The 22,007-nt window shown below is 41.8% G+C and overlaps 2 protein-coding genes across 2 annotated transcripts in view; one reads left to right on the plus strand and one right to left on the minus strand.

Moving 5' to 3' along the window:
* The window catches only part of LOC310792323 (meprin A subunit beta-like), a gene marked incomplete at both ends in the record, with an annotated part of 9,675 nt that extends 2,051 nt beyond the window's left edge, over nucleotides 1-7,624 (minus strand). Inside the window, 7 exons of the mRNA XM_083654045.1 lie at nucleotides 373-594; nucleotides 2,083-2,261; nucleotides 2,417-2,534; nucleotides 3,563-3,641; nucleotides 3,754-3,797; nucleotides 3,890-3,940; nucleotides 7,543-7,624. Of these exons, the coding sequence (XP_083510171.1) occupies nucleotides 373-594; nucleotides 2,083-2,261; nucleotides 2,417-2,534; nucleotides 3,563-3,641; nucleotides 3,754-3,797; nucleotides 3,890-3,940; nucleotides 7,543-7,624 (775 nt within the window). The remainder of the gene's footprint in view (nucleotides 1-372; nucleotides 595-2,082; nucleotides 2,262-2,416; nucleotides 2,535-3,562; nucleotides 3,642-3,753; nucleotides 3,798-3,889; nucleotides 3,941-7,542) is intronic.
* Nucleotides 7,625-13,280: 5,656 nt separating this feature from the next.
* Nucleotides 13,281-21,475, plus strand: opn7a (opsin 7, group member a; the record flags this gene model as incomplete). Its single annotated transcript, XM_083653749.1, has 5 exons — nucleotides 13,281-13,368; nucleotides 17,099-17,261; nucleotides 18,254-18,381; nucleotides 19,186-19,520; nucleotides 20,825-21,475. The coding sequence occupies 5 exons, from the start codon at nucleotides 13,281-13,283 to the stop codon at nucleotides 21,473-21,475; spliced, it is 1,365 nt and encodes a 454-aa protein (XP_083509875.1).
* Nucleotides 21,476-22,007: the final 532 nt, after the last annotated feature.

A 22,007-nucleotide genomic window follows, 5' to 3' on the forward strand; every position in this document is an offset into this window, starting at 1 on the left:
ACACACACACAACACACACACACACACGCACACGTTTCAGCACTGACAACTCATGTAAAAGAACTTTGACCTGCTGTAAACTAAAGTTAATAAAAGTAATTACACACGAAGCAAAGTGTTAGTTAGGACATTAACTATTTCATCAACAACCTCATTGCATTGACTTTACCAACTAGAAAGTACAATGGCTACTAAAAACCTTTGTAACTTTGTACCTTTTTAAACCTTTGTAAACTACTAGGCTACTACTAAAACACTTTCTATTGAATAAAGGTTGAGGTTGACAATGTGCGCAGATACAATTGTACAATACAATACAATACAATACAATACAATCGATTGTAAAGGTGGGTGATGGGGCCAGTCTCTTACTGCAGTTATAGAGGCGGCTGAGCTTGAGAATGTCACTGTCACTGAATTCCATACGCTGGCCGATGACATCGCTGAAGGCCTGGATCTTGGTGACGATGGTGGGCTCATCAGTGCCGTTTTGGAAGGCGGTCTTACTGTAGTGCATCATGGAGCCGTAGTCATAGGGCACGCCCAACGAGCTGGAGGTGGTGTCGTTGTAGGTTTTAAAGTTGTTTTCTCGACCTGGGGCCCGGAGATAAACACAGGCATTAGCATTAGCATTAGCCTTCTGTAACAATCAGAACTGCTCCTTCCATAATGTGGGAGGGTATTTCAATTAGGATAGCTCATTACAGAGGTTTCCAAAGTGGGAGGTGGCGGGCCTCCCCTGGGGGGCTCCAAGCAGTTTCAGGGGAGGCTCAGTGAATGGAAGTGAAAAAAAACTCATTACATTTACATTAGTTACACATCACATAGAATAGCCTAAATGTGTGTGATTTGGTTAAAGAGACAGACCGACATTTAAATGTACTGTATTTGGTGTAGTCTGAAGTACGTATGTCAAACAGCAATATCAGGTTATCTTGGCTCAACTGTTGAGTGTCTATGGGATCAAATAACATAATCATAATCCAATATAGGCATCCAGGAATTGAGCGAAGGCGGCTCCTCCTTATTCCAGATTTTGTCTGGGGGGAGGCCCACAGTCTCAGACTTTGAAAACCCCTGGCTTATGAAACAACTCAAGAAAACTTGCTGACATGCCAAGTACTTTGTACTTTAATCATTTCATGTAAAAGGAAGGTTTGATTGATGAATGATTTGATGGGCATCATTGAACATTACGATACTGGCACAAGGCAATATTGACATGATGTTTTGATCATATCATTTGCTTATCTTGTTGAGGAGATAATGCACACAGGGAAATGTGCAGGTCTATCTTCATCTCTCATATCCAATCGAGAGAGAAATGGACTGGCAATTAAGGCAACAATGTTATTCAGATTCAGATGGCTGTTCAGTTTAGTTTAGGTTTAGTTATGGCTGTTCAGTTGAGTTTTTATCCTTAGTTATGGCTGTTCAGTTTAGTTTAGGCTTCCAACACCACCCATATCCCACTAGCCACTAATCCTACCCACCCTTGGAATCCTGACACTCTCTAGTCCAGTGGTTCTCAAATTTCTTCACATGAAGGACCCCTAAACTGACAAAAATTAGACCAGGGACCCCCATTTGATAGGATTTTGTCCCACGGACCCCCATATGATAATAAGATTGATGCTTTTAGATGTTTTATTACAGAAAGTGTATAAAACCCATGACCAAAATAGTCATTGTGTTACTTGTGAATGGAATTATAGCTCAAATACATTACCCCCCTTTTGGCTGGAGACCCCCTGGAACCCCCTCAAGGACCCCTGGGGGTCGCTGGACCCCCATTTGAGAACCACTGTTCTAGTCTACCACCTTCCTATCCCTAGCTACAACCATTTCCCCACTAAACTCACTAAACATCCATGGCTGAGTGACTGACTGAGTGACTAAGTGAGTGAGTGAGTGAGTGACTGACTGACTGACTGACTGACTGACTGACTGACTGACTGACTGACTGACTTTTCCATTCCCAGAGCCCGGCGGGGGCCGCTGACCCAGCGCCGTGGGAAAAACATCCAAATAGAAGCCACAGGCAAGTTGTAGTTGGCAGATGAGGAAGGAGAGTTTCAATACCTGCTGAGATCCTGTCCCACATGATGGTGACATAGTCATCACGATCAGACCTGGACTGCTCGTGCCAGAAGCCCAGAGCATGAAGGAACTCATGCTCGATGGTTGCAATGCGGTCACAGTTGCTCCCTATGGACAACCTCTGCTTCCCAACTCGTCGGTTACCCACAGAGGAGGAACAGCTTTGGATGAAATAAGGCTTTTATGAACATCACATAGAATCCACCAAACGGTAAACGGTTATATGACTATAATGTAGTAATTCCCTTTCAAAGCACATCGTGTGCTGCTGTCTAAATCAGAGCATAACAGCATGAAGAACATATTTTGGCCTTACCCGCTCCCTTTATAGATGGAGATGTAGTTTGACTCTCCAGTCCAAGGCTTGAAGTCAATACAGGTCTTGAGTCTGTACTGTTCAAATGCTTTCAGAATCACACCTTTGGCATTGATCTCTGCAGAGACGATCAAACATATTCTTTTAAAGATTAAAAATTAGCCTTGGGAAAACCCAATGGGCCGTTTTATGGTTGTTGAACACAACAGCGTTTAATTATTTAAGGTTGTTCAAGGGGTTCACGGTTGGTTTTGTCCACTCCCACAAGGCTCACTTAAATGATTTTCTGCCTTGGGTTTGAGTGAACAGACATCAAAAGGGAATACCCATCAAGAATTTATATATCTCACATACATGTTGCTCATATGGTTTTAAAGTCCAATCATCGACTCTCAAGCCAGAAACCAGAGAACTAAGACAGGAATCTGTGATTTTGTCGATCCACCGAAGTGTGGTCCATTCGTTCTGTTGCTTGGCATTTGGAGAGTTGTTCATGTTGGCAAATATTAATTCGACTGTCCTAGAAGTCGCTCTCAAACTGCTGGCCGCCAGGTCAAACTGTAGGCTGTGATTTTGATTTTGGGGGTGCTATGAGATGAATGCAATATGAAAAGCTAGATTTCAACCTTACAAGATCATCTTATGTTTTCAGTGATGAATGTCCTCCTTGAGAATTAATAAATATCTGCAGCATCTCTGTTCTGCCAATAAGTAGCCTAATCAAGGACAATAACCTGACAAGTAAAAGTCTACAAATCTAGAAACAGGTCTTCGCTGACAAATTTCACAAGTGTGTGTGTGTGTGTGTGTGTGTGTGTGTGTGTGTGTGTGTGTGTGTGTGTGTGTGTGTGTGTGTGTGTGTGTGTGTGTGTATATATATATATATATATATATATATATATATATGCATGTAAACTATGCATACATGCAGAAACATTGATCAGTTCAGATGAATCAAAATAGTCTATTGATTATATTGACTGCTGGTTGTATTTTGTAACTGTTGTATGCTGCAGTCTGAACAGGTCGCACTTGTGACTCAATGTGATTTTACGTTAAATAAAAAGGCTAAATAAATTTAAAAAATAAAAGTTATTGGGAGGCTATTGATACTTTTTCTCAAATGTTTTAATCGAGCACTCTTACCCAAGTCATCTTCCATGTAGTATGGAATCGTCTTTGGCCACCTGTGTTCATCACCTATCATGGAATTTCGAACTTGTCTCTGCAGCGGTCATTAAAGGCAATCAAAAGGGTAGTAAGAATATTATCAGCCAAGGTTAAGCTATCTTATCACACGCTATTATGCAAGTGAACATTAAAACCTGTTAACATACCTGATCGAGCACAATATCTCCTTCTACAAGATTCAACCCTGCCTCTATGGGGAGCAAGAACAAATAAATTCAGTTTAAGATTGTTACTGAATACTAATTTGGAGAAACATTTTTTATTTTATTTTTCCCCCCAAACCTTCATTGATGTCAAAAATGTCACGGTCCCGCCCACCATCCACATCGTATTCTGTGGAGTAGATTTGAAAATAAACATTCAATGCTAAATGTTTCATCAAACATCAAGGAAAAGGATGAAAGTGAAGATAAATAACCCAATAGGTGGCTACTGGCTATACATTTTTAATGTATTCTGTATCTCAATTACAAAAGCACTTACCTAATACTTTTGGTGTAGGCTAAGTAAGAGAAATAATAAGTAAATATTATTGACAGTCCACACTCATATAGGTACATGTATTCGAAATCCGCATCTTTCTAGTTAGCACAAATTATACCACAGTGCACAAAATAATATGTTTTTCTTACCAAGCAGAGGATAGTGTCACATAAGAGGCACACAATGTGAAAGATAAGTACACCTGTAGGTTTGCGTCGGCCCATGGCTGTGTCCTAAAATGTCCCTCTGCACGGGACCCTTGAAGTCACTACTGTGCACTGACACCTAGAAAAGATGAAATTAGAGGTGAAAGAATAAAGTGCACGTGCTCACCAGGCAATAATTGACAGAGCTGTAAAAGGTCTGACCTATAAACTTCAACTTCAATACTCTTACTATCTTCAAATGAATCATGTACAGATTAGCTACAGATGAGAACTCCAACAGGAGGCGGGGATTTACTCTAGTCTATATGCTACCAGACTGCTATAGACGTGCATATTTGAAGCATTTTAACACATCATCCCTTTTTGTATCTCCAAGAATCATGATATACGTCTTAGACATCTCAACATGTGCATGTTTCCTACAGCTATTATCCAGTTCATAAATGTTTTAAAAGCTTTAAAACAAGGTTATGAATTCTGTTGAAAAGAAAAATCAAATCCAGCCTCTGTGGGACTACTTCTCTATGTGCTCTGTCTCTCCCCTCATTAACTATGCACTGTTTTGATAAGATAAGATGATAGGATGATCTGTTGGGATAGATTCATCTTTGCTACCCTTGATTGTTTTCTATGCTACAGACAACAACGTTTGGTCTTGCACATTCAGTTGGCGGGGTGGCGCTGTAAGCGGGCAAATTAGACGAGTGTTACTTTGTGATGTCACAAAATCACGGAAGTCAAAACAGTTCATTTGGGGGGGGGGGGGGGGGGGGCTTCTTACATGGCTGTTGTGGCTTTATCTGGGGACATGTGTTTTGAGACTTCCATAAGGTTTATATAGCACGCCCAAGCAAGTCCTTTATAATCAAAGAAGCAAAGAAATCTGCTTTTACACAAGATGGGATCTTTAATACATGGGGAATCTGATTTAGCTGTTTGTAATGTGTCCTTCAATGTTCTGTTAATTATTTCGTAAACAAAAGAGAAACCAATCTGTGTGTATAAAAAAAAAAAAAAGATTGCAGATAAGAAATTGCATAGATGGAGCATATTCTTTTTATTGTAGCTGGGGAACAGTTCACGCAAAAATGAAAATGATATCATCTCGCCCTCTGGCCCTGAGCCAGAGGGGCTGACTCCCTTTAATCCACCTTTTATCCTCACACAGTGAGTGGCTCTAGCTGTGTGGTGTATTGACTGTGGTATATGCTCATTATACCACATCTGTGAGCCAATCAGATTGCTTGATTTGAGAGAGCCGTTTTATAATACAGCTGCTAATTGGGTCAGCCTAACAGGCAGAAAGACCAAATGGAATTGCTTATACAGTAGGAGTAAATTGTTAGATGTTATATGTTTTCTTCCTCATAACCTTAGATACGTTTCTTACCAGGGGTACGGGTGATGATCCATCACTGGAATCTTAATGTGCTGGATTTAGGCCTCTGCAAATAGTCTTGTTGATACTTCCATGTTTGTTGAGCATGCTTGGCCTTTTAACTCATCATGAAGGGGTTGATTCAGACTGTATAAGCTTTTGTCTATGAAGCTATAGTTCATTGTCTATTTGATTATGCAGTGTTGAACTAGGCCAGAGTAGAAGAAAACAATCAAACAAAGCTGTCACCACGAGTGGTTTGGTGTTGTCATCTATTAGGCTTAGATGATTAGTTATTGATATTTGTTGGTCTCTGCTTTATATTACTTAAGAGATAGGTTCTTAGATAGATGGAGCTAATGGAGCTGAACTGATGTAGTTCAAGCTCTGGCCGCGGTCTCTGTGACTGACCACAATCAGTCCTGAGACATGATCCCAGTCTGTGGAACAGTACTGACCACAAACAGTCTTGAGACATGATCCCAGTCTGTGGAACACTACTGACCACAAACAGTCCTGAGACATGATCCCAGTCTGTGGAACACTCTACTGACCACAATCAGTCCTGAGACATGATCCCAGTCTGTGGAACAGTACTGACCACAAACAGTCTTGAGACATGATCCCGTCTGTGGAACACTACTGACCACAAACAGTCCTGAGACATGATCCCAGTCTGTGGAACACTCTACTGACCACAAACAGTCTTGAGACATGATCCCAGTCTGTGGAACACTACTGACCACAAACAGTCCTGAGAGATGATCCCAGTCTGTGGAACACTCTACTGACCACAAACAGTCCTGAGACATGATCCCAGTCTGTGGAACAGTACTGACCACAAACAGTCTTGAGACATGATCCCGTCTGTGGAACACTACTGACCACAAACGGTCCTGAGACATGATCCCGTCTGTGGAACACTCTACTGACCACAAACAGTCTTGAGACATGATCCCGTCTGTGGAACACTACTGAACACAAACAGTCCTGAGACATGATCCCAGTCTGTGGAACAGTACTGACCACAAACAGTCTTGAGACACGACTGGGATCATGTCTCAGGACTGTTTGTGGTCAGTAGAGTGTTTATATATATATATATATATATATATATATATATACCGTAAAACTGCCAATAAGGGCCCGGGCGCTTATTATGCTAAATCAATTTGGACCAGGCGGTAAAAGGAAGACCAGGCGGCAATTAGAGTCAGGCGGTTATTTCCATTTGGGCATAATTGAGCCAGGCGGTTATTATTTTTTTAACATAAATGCCTGCTCAGCAAAAACGTAAAGTATCAAATTGCTTATTTAAACCAGTGAGATAGTACTTAGTACACACAAGAGGCTAGGTACAGGCAGTTTAAACCAGTGAGATAGTACTTAGTACACACAAGAGGCTAGGTACAGGCAGTTTAAACCAGTGAGATAGTACTTAGTACACACAAGAGGGTAGGTACAGGCAGTTTTGACAAAAACAACAATAACAACGGTAACCAAAAAAATATTCCATTTCCGGCCCAGGCGGCAATTAGAGTCAGGCGCTTATTATGCTAAATCAATTTGGACCAGGCGGTAAATGGAAGACCCGGCGGCAATTAGAGTACAGGCGCTTATTAGAAGAATTACGGTATATATATATATATAAATATATGCAGCAACATACTTTATGAAGTGCTTCAGTAGTCATGTGGCAGATGGACTATGCTGTCAAATTTATCAGGAAAATTCTTTCTTTTCTTGGGAGTATGGATTTAGCTGTATTGAAGAAGTTTTCTATTCGAAATTAATGAACATCCACTATATGGTTGATTAGAATTGAGAGATTTGCTAATTGATAGGCATATACTAACAATCATTAATAGGCTCATAGTAGCCTCAATATTCATTGTTCTATCAAGTACCAATACAACTGTTCCCAGTAAAGTCTTGTGAATTGAAGGCCTGGCTGTTGGTGTAGTCATCTTTGTCGAGCTCAAACCCCATCTCCTCAATAATTTAACCAATCTTCGACAGGCTCCGTCCAAACCTGCCAATAGCAACAAGCCTCTCTCCATTATGACCATGTCAATGTCCACTTCAATCAGACAGCAATCACCACCTAATTACATGATCAATAGACGACTAACACAGCAGTCTGAATTCTACAGCCAGTCACATGTAGACTGGATGGACCCCATCAGAAGCCTTCTCCAAATCTACAAAGCACATGTAGACCGGATGGCAACAAGGACGGAATCCGCATTGTTCCTCTTCAATCCTGCTTTACTGCTAAAGTGCTATAGCTAAACTGAGGAGGACACTCACTGTGACAGCGCCATGTTGACACCTTAAAAAAAATGGCTAACCTTGCGAGGCAGCTGGATTCGCGCAAGATCATGAGATCACGATCACACGACAGATCCATCTTGCCACGCTCCAATCTATTGGTCTGAATCTGAACCACCAGTGGTTTGCACCAATCAGCGTCCTACGAGGCAGCTACGAGCGAGCCTTTGATAGACAGATGGTTCATCCAATCACCTGTCAGGTATTTTTTGAAAGTGCCTGCCCTTTGAAACGGTTTCACGAGCGACTCGTTCTCCAGATGGTTTGTTTGGCAGCATCAGGTTATAATTTTGGGGCTAAATAAATAAATAAACGACAAAGCTTTTCAACTCTGGGGTTAATGAGACAGCATCATCATTGTGTCAGGCTCTGGCTCAGGGGGCCCCTGCAGCTTGGCCTGTGCCCGGTTGGCCCGTTCACTAATCCATCCATGCCTGCATGTCCCTATAGATTTATGTGCTCATCTTCCAAACACTAGTGTTCATTACTTAGGCCAGTAAAAGTCAATGATAATAAGATTTCCCTTAGTTATTCGGCTACAGACGCCTTACTGTTATTGCATTACACTGTATTTATCCTATAAGAGCTTGATCTCTCTGTAATGTTTTCCCATAGTCAGAAGGATAGGAGCTACTGTTTTAAAAATCACCTTCCACAACTGAGATCCACACTCCATCCTGTTTTGGCTGACTATGTGGTTTCTTTCCTTAGTTGTTATTCTGAATGAATTACTTTCATAAAACACTATTCCCCTCTGGTCTCAGGGCCAATTGAGAATGAGAGGTTCCTCTGTTAAAATAAAGATGGTTGGTGCTTTATCAAGGATGGCTAAACATGCAAATCAATACTATTTAGTGTCAAGAAGGCATGTAATCTTTCAAGGTGCAATCGTGAAGGATTCATATACATGTATTGAAGTCAGAGCAATGATTATCAAAGAATCAAAGAATTCTAAATTTACCTTCACCACAATACAACAAGAAGACTTTTGTGAGAAAAAAAGATATCTGGCTCTTGACCTCAATGGATGACAATTCTCTCAAAGGCCCTCACCTCACAAACACTCCTTGAGTTGACTGATTGAAAATCAATTGTGCTACAGGCATACAAAGAAAGCAGGTCCTAAACAGCATCGGGGGAAAAAAACTTTGATTTTCTTTGGGCAATTGCTTACTGTATATAGGCAGCAAGTGTTAAACAACTCAAATCTGAGATTTAAAAACACACTACGCAAACTTCTTCAAGCTAAATTTGCTTTAGCGTGAAGTTTGCGTATAGTGTACTAATATAAAGCACCGTTTATTGCCACCAGCTGTGCTCAGAAGATAAAGATGCATTATTTTTTAATGCAAACAAATCCCAGAAATAACCATGATAAAGCGCACCATGACACTGACACTGCACATGTGACGGTGGGGGGAAAGCAGCAAAAACATATATTTCCAACACCTCCTTTTATTGATTTTATTTTTTACTTTTTTGCGGCCACCTACAGTATGGAAACTGTAACTCCAATAAAGTTGTCTAGTCTGGTATGGATGATCTTGGTGTCAAATCATACAAATCAAAAACAAAAAATAAAGACGGGTAAAAATCCCCCATTTTTTTTTTTTTTGCTCCAACTGAAATGTTTTAGGGTCACGTCACAAGTAGGTCACAGGTTGATGAATGGGAAACTCACTTCTGGGCCAAGAGATCTGCTGCTCAGCTCTATGGCCATTGGCCACAGTGGTGAAAGTTCTTCAAAGGTCAAATGTTTTGACAGGCACCATCAACCTGCATCACACTCTCTCTCTCTCTCTCTCTCTCTCTCTCTCTCACACACACACACACACACACACACACACACACACACACACACACACACACACACACACAGTGATGCACTCCCATTTTGCTGTACAATAGCCTCTTGGCAATACCTTGCTCAAGGCTATTTTGACAGTAGTTGTGTTTCTTATTCACACACTCCCCCTTCCCAAATCTACAGTAGCGTCTAGTTTCTGTTTACAATTCAGAAATAATTTTCAGTATGGATAGTAGGCTAGTACCATATATTAATAAATTATTAATATTTTGATTAATTAATTAATGATTAATAATTAATTGTCCAAGGAGCCTATGCAGTGGCAGGCACAAAGAGGTACTTGCTCTAAATTCTTAAATAAATTGTACTGCGCCCAGCATTTGATAAAATGTATCCCTCGAGGAGTCATTGTAGCACTGCACATCATTGTTACCAGTAAAAAACCTTCCATTTGAGTAAAAAGTACAATTAATATTCTGCCCCATTCACTCTATGACTAATCTACAAACAGCTGCTGCGTTTCCTTGTGTGCAAGTTGGTGCTAAATTGGTTATTCTGTATTCCTAGCACTGCTAGCAGACCATGTCCATGCTGTGTTTGATCTTACCGTGAACATTCGTTTCATACGCTCTGTGGCCCTCGCAATTAACTCTTTGACAACACCACCTGGATGCTGCCTGTATCTTTAGCATTGGCACTATCTGTCAAAGCTCTATCTGTGTGTGTGTGTGTGTGTGTGTGTGTGTGTGTGTGTGTGTGTGTGTGTGTGTGTGTGTGTGTGTGTGTGTGTGTGTGTGTGTGTGTGTGTGTGTGTGTGTGTGTGTGTGTGTGTGAGAGCAAGAAGGAGAGCAAGTGGCATATAAGCTAATATTTTCGACAGTGTGAAATTATTTTGAAGAAATGTATGACAAACATTGTATTTGTATTTTCCGAGTCTAATTCTAACTACCATTTTTTTGTAAAATTCATTTCAGGGGGTATAGGTCTATATCTCCTCTTATCAACACTTCTGCATCTTTCTTTGCAGGTGCTGGTACAGTTTGCAGCCATGGTTCAGCATTGTGATCATTGTTCTGTGTGTGAGAATCCATTTTTGAAATTAATTTGAATTCTGATATCATATGAAACTAGAAGACCCAAGGCATCGATTGATACCAACCAACCATGTCATGCTCTTGTCAGGAAGGCAGCATAACTTAACTTAACCTAACCTAACTTTGGAGCGTTATCAGCTGATAACGCTCCAAAGTTAGGCAACATTTGGGCAAAGGGAAAAAACATGTCCAAAGGGGTCCTCTTTTTCACAGCCTGTTGGCAGGTGTGTGTGTGTTCGTTTTGAACCAGTATCTTATGTTGTTATCTAGCCTTCCTGATGCTAACATGCTAGTGCATGCTTAAATCAGAACATTTTATTTTATCAGAAAAAAAATTGCTAGCATAGAAGTGGTCCCTGAGAAATGTGGTTTGGTACATAGGCTACTGTAGTGGTATTTGGTCTAAAAAGTTTGGAACCCCTGACCTATAGGCTACTCTAACTTCACTATATCCAAGTATACATTCAAGAAAGAAAAAAAACATTCAAAGCAAATTGATTGATTTTTATTAAACAAAGTTCTCATTTCATGCGTGTGTGTGTGAGGGTGCGCGTGTGTGAGGGTGCGTGCGTAAAACGGTTGTAAATGACGCCATCCATTGGTCGCACCAACAGCGGTCCAGCAGCGAAGTGGGAAAGGAAAGGAGTCTCATGATTAAAACACACATGCATGTCAGAGTGATGCGCTCTCTGGTGCCTTACAGCCGCGCTGCCTGCATCCTTTCATCCTTCTGTTAATTGGCTGTGGTGATGTTATGAGCGCACATTTCTGACATTCACTCAATCCACTTAACGAGAGAGCCTGCCAATGGGGAGGGTGTTGGGAAGTTCATACTAATAGCTACAATATTTTTTGGAAACTTATCGGACCTCAACATCATCAAGGGACTGACAGGTTGGCTTTCCAGGATCTATCCACCGAGGTAAGGCGATTTCTTACAAACCAGTTAAGCGAGACAGACTGGGTGAAACAAAACAATATGACAAGATGATAATTATTTGGTCAATGTGTTGTATATTGGACGTAGATCAGCAAACTATTTTGCACCAAAGCAGTGGGAACACTGGTCCTGAATGCTTTCCTGATGTTTTGTTATAGCCTACTAATTTATATAGGCATTTCCAAGTTAATCCAGAGATTCCTGCTACAATGTTGGCCATAATATTGAGCTACTCACCCGGCACTTATTGATGCGTCGACTTGTGCACTGATGCACTGGCAAGCTGCATTTGATTAAAGCAGTTTGGATGATTGCGTAATGCCCAGAGGCAACAGCTTTGCAGCATGCATAAAGCTTCATGCTACTGATACTTTCCAGGAAAGTTCAGAATAATTTCCCTGCCTCTAGTCTAGCGTGTCCCCTTTTTAAACCAAGTTAACTGCTACATTTGTATCATGAATAAATTCCCAGTGAGAAAGATGATATTCTATTCTTTCATCGATTTGGAATTTAATTGTACAGTTAGCCATCCAGAGCGATGTGTTAAATATTTGTTTATATTTGCCAGGAGTAAAACAGTCAAACATGACAATAATATGTGAATAGGCTACTTACTTTACTTTCATCTATAGTCTTGCAATGTAAATCATGTGGATACCTAATACAGTAGACACTTTGAAAAATAAAAATAAATAAAAAGGTGATTTAGTGCAAGACAGAAAACACAAGTGCACTTTGAGTTCATGACCCCAGTTTAGTCTCACTGCATTACTTGTTGTGATCCAGTGTTGTAGACAAGTCACTAGATCTTGAGTCCAAGTTGAGTCTCGAGTCCCAAGTCCAAGTCACCAAAGGAGAGTCCAAGTCAAGTCCCCATTACCTGAGTCCGAGTCTGGAGTTAGCCTACTGAACATGAGTGTGAATCCACACGTTGGAACACACGTGCCTGCGATTGCATGAAATTGAACAATGACACAGTATCAATATAGCTATCAATATCTTATGCTGAATTATTACGGCCTATTACAAAAAACACACACACACACACACACACACACACACACACAAAACAGTCTATCAATTAACAAGTCCAAGTCCTCGTCCACAACTTCCGAGTCGTGCATGAATGCTCGAATCCAAGTCCGAGTCATCAGTGCTCAAGTCCAAGTTGCGTCACAAGTCCGGAAAATGTGTCCAGCAGTCGGACTCGAGTCCGACTCGACTACAACACTGTTGTGACGTCAGTTGTGGAAATCGGTTGTTGTGGTTGATGCAGCAAGTGTCCTTGGTGATAGGGATGACTGTTTGTGTGAGTACCTATACCTACCTCAATAGGTATTTATCACATAGGCACTACTATTGTTATATTTTGTCTGGTTACACTGACTGAAAGGTAATGAACTATCATCAATGACCTTAGTTTGAAGAACCATCAGCAACTTTGCTCACAAAACAAAACGGTCATGTTTTCAGATGGTGCTGTTTGATGATGACATTGCATTCCACTCCAACATACCTGTAGCAGTGGACATAACAGTGGCTATCGTCTACACCATATTTGGTGAGTAAAACACTGCAAAATTCAATCCAGACAGGTAAACCACCAATCAAATCCATCGACACTGTCAGGGATTTTTCTACTACTTCTGCTCCAGCTGAGATGAGTGTGGAGTGGAGCCTGCAAGCATGTGTGCTTTTATCTGTGTCTGTCCAATTAAGTGCTACATATTACAATGCACCATACACCATGATGTACATGCATTAGTCTCTCTTGCATCAGAGACATACACAGATAAGAACAATGCACCATACACCATGATGTACATGCATTAGTCTCTCTTGCATCAGAGACATACACAGATAAGAACAATGCACCATACACCATGATGTACATGTATTAGTCTATCTTGCATCAGAGACATACACAGATAAGAACAATGCATCATACACCATGATGTACATGTATTAGTCTATCTTGCATCAGAGACATACACAGATAAGAACAATGCACCATACACCATGATGTACATGTATTAGTCTATCTTGCATCAGAGACATACACAGATAAGAACAATGCACCATACACCATGATGTACATGTATTAGTCTATCTTGCATCAGAGACATACACAGATAAGAACAATGCACCATACACCATGATGTACATGTATTAGTCTCTCTTGCATCAGAGACATACACAGATAAGAACAATGCTGGACTTTCATCTTTGATCTTCACAGCATTAATGGAGATTTATTTATTTATTTTATGTATAGACTTACATGCACACTGATGGAAGGAAGTCAAACGTTGCTGCTTTGTTCCAACAGAACATTGCTAATGAAACACACTGGAAATAACTTGAAGCTTTTTGTGTACATTTTATGTGTGTGTGTGTGTGTGTGTGTCTGTGTGTGTTGTGTGTTAAAGACAAAGGGAATAGAATACCGCAATAGTGAGTCCTAAGACCTGCAGACCTGGATGTTATATGTTGTGTAACTTGTGTTATATATGTGTTATAACACTTCTGGTTCCCTCGTCTCAGTCAATGGGATTTTTGTACGGGGGATTGTTGCTCTCATGCCTCCTTGAGGAAATCCCTCCATTTTCCAGTCAACGTGACAAGATCCCTCCCCCTGATTGCACGTAGATTTTAAATTCTTTAAAAGAGATGCTTATTTTCTGAAGTATCTCAAGTATTCTCATTCAATCCCATCGAGAATATCTTGTACTGATGCTACTCGCTCGATTCCCCCTACCGATGGGTTTGTAAAATTCCTGACATGAAGTGGAATAGAGCAGGGCCTGTGAGCAGGTGTTTGTGTAAGCCTGTAGAAACTCTTTTCAGATCCACCGTATCAAGGGAGTCGGGACAGCTGTGATTTTGCATGATCCCCCAGATCAAAGAAAATGTCATCCCATGGCTGCGTTACAGGTGTTCAGTTGCATGTCCCATATGTTTATGTCAAACCACAGTTGAGTAGAACACCATTGATCCAAAGAACATTGACATGTACTTGGTCTTCACGTGTGGAAATATAGCTATAATATTGTTTATTTATGGTGTATAATTTAAAATGTGAAAAAATAAAATAAAACATCCAGATGTAAACAAACCTCAAACCACCCATGTGTTTGTGTTGGAATGTAAGCATGTTGATCTAGGTGTTTGACAACATGTTGCCTTGTGCAGCCAAAGAAATAAAGCGAAACCAGGAACCGACCTAAGGATGTTCAATAAAAAAAACTAGAAGCGCTCAGATGAAAATGCTCCACTTCCCAATGTTGTCCTAGTTGATGCAAGTCAGCTGCTCTTCCACATTGTCTGCCCTGTGGCAGGTACGATCAGGGACATTGCATCTACAGCGTCAATGCACGCCTCGCCAATGCCTATACTACAGCTGGAGTTCATGAGACCCTCGTCATCTTTGACCGTTACAATGATGAGCCCTGTGCCAAAGATCATGAGAGGAGAAGACAAGCAGGAGTTGGTGCAGCTGAGTATAAGCTGTCAATCAACACACCTCTCCAGGTCGAGAAGCAGTGATGAAGAGCACATCAAACAAGTCACAACTATCACATCTTCTGTGCACATATGACCTCACTGCTGATAAGATCCTGCTTGTGAACCACAAGGACTGCCTCATCAAGCATGAGGAGGCTGACGTCACCTTCATTAGCTACATGCTGCAAGCAGGGGCAGCCATCATACGTATCCTAAGTGATGACACTGATATATCCGTCCTGTTAGTGTACTAGTGTACTGGACTTGGAAGGCCGACGTTCAATCAGCAGTGTAGATGGAGAAGTGGGATGGCATGGCACCATCCTGGACCTAAATGCCACTGTTAGGGCGTTGGGTGACAAATGTCAGGGTCTCCTGGGGATGCATGCACTGTCAGGATGTGACACTGTCTCCTACCCCTGTGGAAAGGGCAAGGCATCTGCACTGAACGTACTCCAAGGAAGTACCATGCCTGGTCTTAATACAGTGCTTGGGGGAACCTGATGCCACTCACAGTGACCTAAAAGATACAGGGACTGAGTTCTTCCTCACACTCTATGGGCAGAAGAAGGCCAAGTGGATGAATAAGGAATTGCTACCAGATCTACAGACGGAGGAAAAAGCCACCTGAGAGGAAAAAGCTTCCTCCAACTGATGTCAACGTCATGCTGCACATACTGCATGCTCATCTCCAGGTAATGTTGTGGAAGGCTGCAGATCAGAGGGAGCCACCTGCAGAGAGACATCACTAAGTTCAGGTGGGAGGTTGCAAAAGGAGGGGTCGTCAATCATGCCCGCTGTTTCCACCCAGGCGGTGGCTCCAGTTAATTTGCTTGACGTCACCAGCTGCAGCTGCCATGCTGCAGGTCTCAGTTGCACTGACTATTGCAGCAAGTGTGAAGGAGGTGAGGTTCACTGCTGCAACACATTCACAATACATGAAGACCAAGACAAAGAAGATGAGGAGGCTGAAGGGAATGAGGAGAGAGATGATGAAGAGGGTGAAGGCCATTGAGTGTGAGGTTGTGGTTGTTCTAAGTTAACTTTAAAAGGACTTATTGATGTTTCATATTCTGTGATTTAATACATAATTATTAATTATGTAAAAGTTGGATTTTTGTTACAATCGACATGTGCAATTATATCTTTCAAATTGTCTAACTTTTTTGACCATTATTGAATTTTCACTTTTTTCATTAAATATGGTGTTCTTATTAAATGAATATGCTAATGTGCATGACAATGAGGGTATTTTATGTGAAGCACTTTGAATTGCCTCTGTGTATGAAATGTGCTATACAAATAAACTTGACTTGACTTGACTAGACAAGATTATAATTTAATCTATCAAAAACATAGATCATATTTCTAAGATGACTAAAAGGGAAAAATATAGCAATTTCCTGATTTTTACCCAATTTCGACATAATTTATGGAAATGAGGAATTCTTCCTTGGCCCATGCTATGCTACACCCTCCCACAAGGTTTCATGAAAATCGGCCCAGTAGTTTTCCCCATAATCCTGCTAACAAACAAAGAAACAGACGGACAAACGGCACCGAAAACAGAACCTCCTTGACGGAGGTAACAATGATGTTTACATATTTGAGGATTCTCAGATTAAAATGGCAGTCTGTGTACAGTACCACTATGTTGCTTGTTTTCAACACATTTGCGGAAATGAAATCCTATTGTCTTGTCTGACATCAGCAGCTCTGCCTACAGTACTTGCGGTTGTGGCTCTCACAGTCGGGGGGTGTGGGGGGTACTGTATATTTCCCTGCAGGAGTCTGTTCTCTATTTGGCAACAGCACCTTGCTGTATGTTTCCTACAAGAAGAAACAGCTGCTGAAGCCTGCGGAGTTCTTCATCATCAACCTGGCGCTCAGTGACACGTGCCTGACCCTGTCTCTCTACCCCATGGCTATAACCTCCAGCTTCTACCACAGGTACTGCTCCCATCAGCACCTCGCCACCACCACAGGTATCACAGAGAAAACAGCTACTGCTTGATTGTTCTCACCACCAGGTTAGGGGATGTGGAGTAGCTATGGTGAATGGGATGCTTTCATGTGAAACATATGGGGAGATAGGTGTAGAGCAGTGGTTCTCAAATGGGGGTCCGGGGACCCCCAGGGGTCCTTGAGGGGATTCCAGGGGATCCCCAGCCAAAAGGAGGGTAATTTATTTTCGCTATAATTCCATTCATAAGTAACACAATTTTGGTCGTGGGTTTTATACACTTTCTGTAATAAAACATCTAAAAGCATCAATCTTATTATCATTATGGGGGACCGTGGGACAAAATCCTATCAAATGGGGGGGGGGGGGGGGGGGGGGGGGGGTATTTTCCCCAAAATTACCCCCCCCCCCCCCCCCCCCATTTATTTTAAGTTATGCTATATTTTTTTGTTCTTTTGATGACTTGGTTCTCTCAGACACCCTCTTCGACATGACAACCAATTGGTGAGGTGACGTAAGGGTCCCACGCAAGACCGACCGACCCCACTCTCGAAACACCCCATTCGAAAAACTTCATTATTTCTCTAGGCCTATTTTACAATTATGAAATAATTTACGTCTACTTTCAATTTTGATCATTAGACCTGCTTTTATTGATTTCAGCCAAATCATGGAAAATTCTGCAAAATTTTGATTTGATTCATGATTCCGCCCGTTTTCTCCTGCATTGCAGAAATCATATATGGCCCTAGTGCAGGTGTTGCTTTTGTATGTGTCTCCCCTTCAAATGCCATGGCTCATTTAACTATATTAGCTAAATGATTGCATTGTGAGTTCACAGATATAGTGTCATGCTCATTCTACTCTCTCTCTCTCTTTTCCCTTCATCATCTTCTCTTCCATTGATCTTCTTTCCCTCTCCTTGCATTGCGATGTCCTCCTCTTGTCTTTCTCACACCCCCCTTGCCCTCCTACGCAGGTGGCTGTATGGCAAAACCGTGTGCTACCTATATGCTTTCTGTGGCATGCTGTTTGGCATCTGCAGTCTGACCACGCTGACCTTGCTGAGCATGGTGTGTTTTGTGAAAGTATGTTATCCGCTCTATGGTAAGTCTCTTCAAAGACGTTATATTTCTGCCCGTTGAAATTGAAATGACACGGGATTAACCATCACACATCCCTAAAGTGGCTGATTGTTGATTTATCTGAAACCATAATCCCTCAGTGAAGCAGTGCGCATTAGACTTTCTTTGATGGCTGACGAGTCCAGGGGCTGCAGTCAATAAGTATTGCTTGTGATGTTGGCTATTGCAGTGCAACGAGGCATTCTATCTGACCTCTAAAAATGGTGCTTTCCCAGGAAACGGAGCAAAAGTGTTTCTATGCAGGATATGCAGAATGTTGTAGCATAGATCTCAAGAAAACAGTGGTGTCACTTTACAATAAGGATCACTAAATTAACAGTTAGTTATGCTTAATAAGCAGGAACTAACACTTAGTTAATGTGTATTAACTCTAACCCCTAAACCCTCACCATAACAATGATAAACTAACTCTAAACTATTAAATCTATGAATACCTAATTAACATGAACACCATTAGTAAATTATTACTAGACACATTAGTTAACTGTTAATTAAGGATTAGTTAACACTTATTAACATGAAGTAACCCTTAATTTAGTGAGCCTTATTGTAAAGTATTACCAAAATAGTTGATGTAAAGTTATTCATGAACCACTTACTCTCTCGTTGCAGCTTTTCTTTTGAAACGCGGCCTATATACAGTACCGTCTCCCAACATCTACTGTAATATCCTGACAAATTCAAGTTTCGCTCAAATCAACAGATTCTTTGTTTATTGACCTACTTTAGTCATGTAGGTTAACGCAAATGTAATCTGTGTCTCCAGGAAACCGGTTTAACTCAGCACATGGCTGTGTGCTGATTGGCTGTGCTTGGGCCTATGCCCTGCTGTTCGCCTGCTCCCCGCTGGCTCACTGGGGGGAGTACGGACCCGAGCCTTACGGCACTGCCTGTTGCATTGACTGGCGCCTATCCAATCGTCACACCGCGGCACGCACCTACACTGTGGCGCTATTCGTCTGCTGCTACATCCTACCATGCTGTGTGATTGTAGTGTCCTACGCGGGCATCCTGCTCACGGTGCGGGCGTCCCGCCAAACCATGCGGCAGCATGCACCCAGACAGACACGTATGAGCAGCATCCAGATGATCATTGTTAAGGTGAGCAGCAAAGTCTGACAAACAAATACATGATTGCCTCCATCCATCATTCTCTGCTGCATTCAGGTGTAATATTGGCTATCCTCCATGCGGTCATAATTGGATTTACATAGGAAAAGACATGGAAGGGAACGTGAAATAGGCCCACATGCTATTCAACGCTTCTACACTGTTTGCCATCATCACTGAATGTTAATTATTGACTAAGAAATAAAATTATGTCCTATGGAATTGACTAAGAATTAAGAATACGATCTGCTACATCTTAAATGGACCTTTTTCACAGCAGGCAGTTTGTGTCTAAAAGGCACAGGTGCAACCAAAACATTAATAAGGGTTCCCAACTTCCAATCCATGTAGGTGTTCCAGTGCTGCAAAATGACTGGTGTGAAAAAGGCCCATTGCAGTTGATGTTGTTCACTACTGTAGTTGTGAGTGTGGGAGATATGTCTCTGTATTTTTATGTGTGATGATGTATCCATTCAGGTCTGGTAAGTGGGTGAGGCAGGATGAGGACGGGTGGTCATATGACACATCTTCCTGTTGAACCTTCACTTGATAATGGCAATGAGTCTCACTAAATAAATAAATAAATAAACAAATCAATCAATCAATCAATCAATCAATCTGTGCTAAGCCTGAAGCCTACCTCAGGGCTAGCTTCCCCTGCTCAAAACGTATTATTGGTACACCACCCAATCTGTTGACTCATCTCTGATACAAATGCACGGGAGAAGCGCCCATGGGTCAGGATAGACAAATTTCACAGAACACTGGGGTTAGGGTCGGGGTGGAGGGTGAATAACCAAGTGCCTCCTTAGAGACAAGAGTCCTCTGTAGATTTCCTCTCTCCTCCATTCCTCGAAGAAACTGGAAGTGACCTCAATAGATGCTCCAGTGATGGAGCTTCTCATTACCAGCCATTGACTGTGGTTGTGGTGAATACATTATGATGGATGAGAAGCCACACACCAATGCTGCAGCTATTGCTGATAAATGGTCATGGTCATATATATCCCTCTCCATAAGAAGAATATCTCTGATCCATACGAGAACGTTTCACCAAAATGTCTTTCTGCCCATGTAATCATCTGACAGACTGAGGCTAATAAATGGCTCAATAAATCTTTCATGCTGTGAAGAATCTAAATGGTCAGATTCAGTCAGCCTTAGTAGCCAGTCATTGTCCGGCTATCAGAGTTCAGTGGAATGCACCACAGGCTGATCAGATAGTCAATATTTTAACTCTTTTCAAAATTATATCAATTACTTTCTCTACTTTTCTGTGCTCTACTCTTCACCAGCTAAGCGTCGCTGTCTGCATTGGTTTCTTTGCCGCGTGGAGTCCCTACGCTGTGGTATCTATGTGGGCCGCGTTTGGACACGTCGAGAACATCCCACCTCTGGCATTCGCCATGCCAGCCGTGTTTGCCAAATCCTCCACCATCTACAACCCCATCATCTACCTAATGCTGAGGCCCAACTTCCGCAAGGTAATGTGCAGGGACCTGGGCACTCTGCGCCGCGCCTGCCTGAGGGGCTGCCTCTGCTCCCAGTCCCAGGGCCCGGGAAACCATCGCCCCAAGCCCATGATCAGAGTCAGCCTTCGCACCATCCGCAGACAGACCAACCAACCCTGCTCAACCAACTCCTCTGCCCAGCCTCGTATGGTAGCCTTAAAGGGCCAGAGCGGCTGTGAGAACTGCAAGGATACTTTTGAATGCTTCAGACACTATCCTCGAGTGTGCCGCCTCACTAACCCCACAGACAGTGGCAACGCATCTAAAGATCACGTAACTTCAATTCCAGAGGCCCAAACACATGAGAAAAAGACACACGGTGCACGTGACAAAAGATCTCCATGGACCATGCGTGGACAAAGGACTACAGAGATAGACAACCCCCAGAACAATCTAGAGATGGTACCAGGACATGCCAAAGTGGCTTGGCCCTGAAACACCTCTCATTTTATATTGTTTACAATATATCTCTGGATATATTTTGCAGTTGGTTTTCTCGAAGCTGTGCAATTACTTTTTTGTATTTTCAGAAATAATATTCAGGAATATACCATTTAGGTATCCCCTAAAAAAACTCCCTAAGTTTTTGGGCAGCAGCCACCTTCTTCTGCTCCTTGCTGGGTGTTTATTAATATTTTTTAATAAGCATAAATCATTTGCTGCTGGAATTAACTTAACTTAGTAAAACCTGGGTTTGAGCTCAGGGAACCATACTGGCTGGGAACAAAGTGGAACACAGCAGTGTTGTCTTACATGGTGGTTGATTTGGAGAGATTCACGCTGGTTCTGGATTTCCAGCAATCCCTTTTGGTTGTTTATCACAGCAATACTCCTAAATAACGAGCGAGAGCAAGTCATTTAAAAAGCTTCTTCTTTTAGTGTCCCAGCTCAACTACTGTTTACACTTGACGACTACAGGTATAGTTTACATGGGTACTTGACCAATTATGTAGATAAATTGAAAAAT

This window comes from Poromitra crassiceps (assembly GCF_964638095.1).
Source record: "Poromitra crassiceps genome assembly, chromosome: 17".
Taxonomy (NCBI): domain Eukaryota; kingdom Metazoa; phylum Chordata; class Actinopteri; order Beryciformes; family Melamphaidae; genus Poromitra; species Poromitra crassiceps.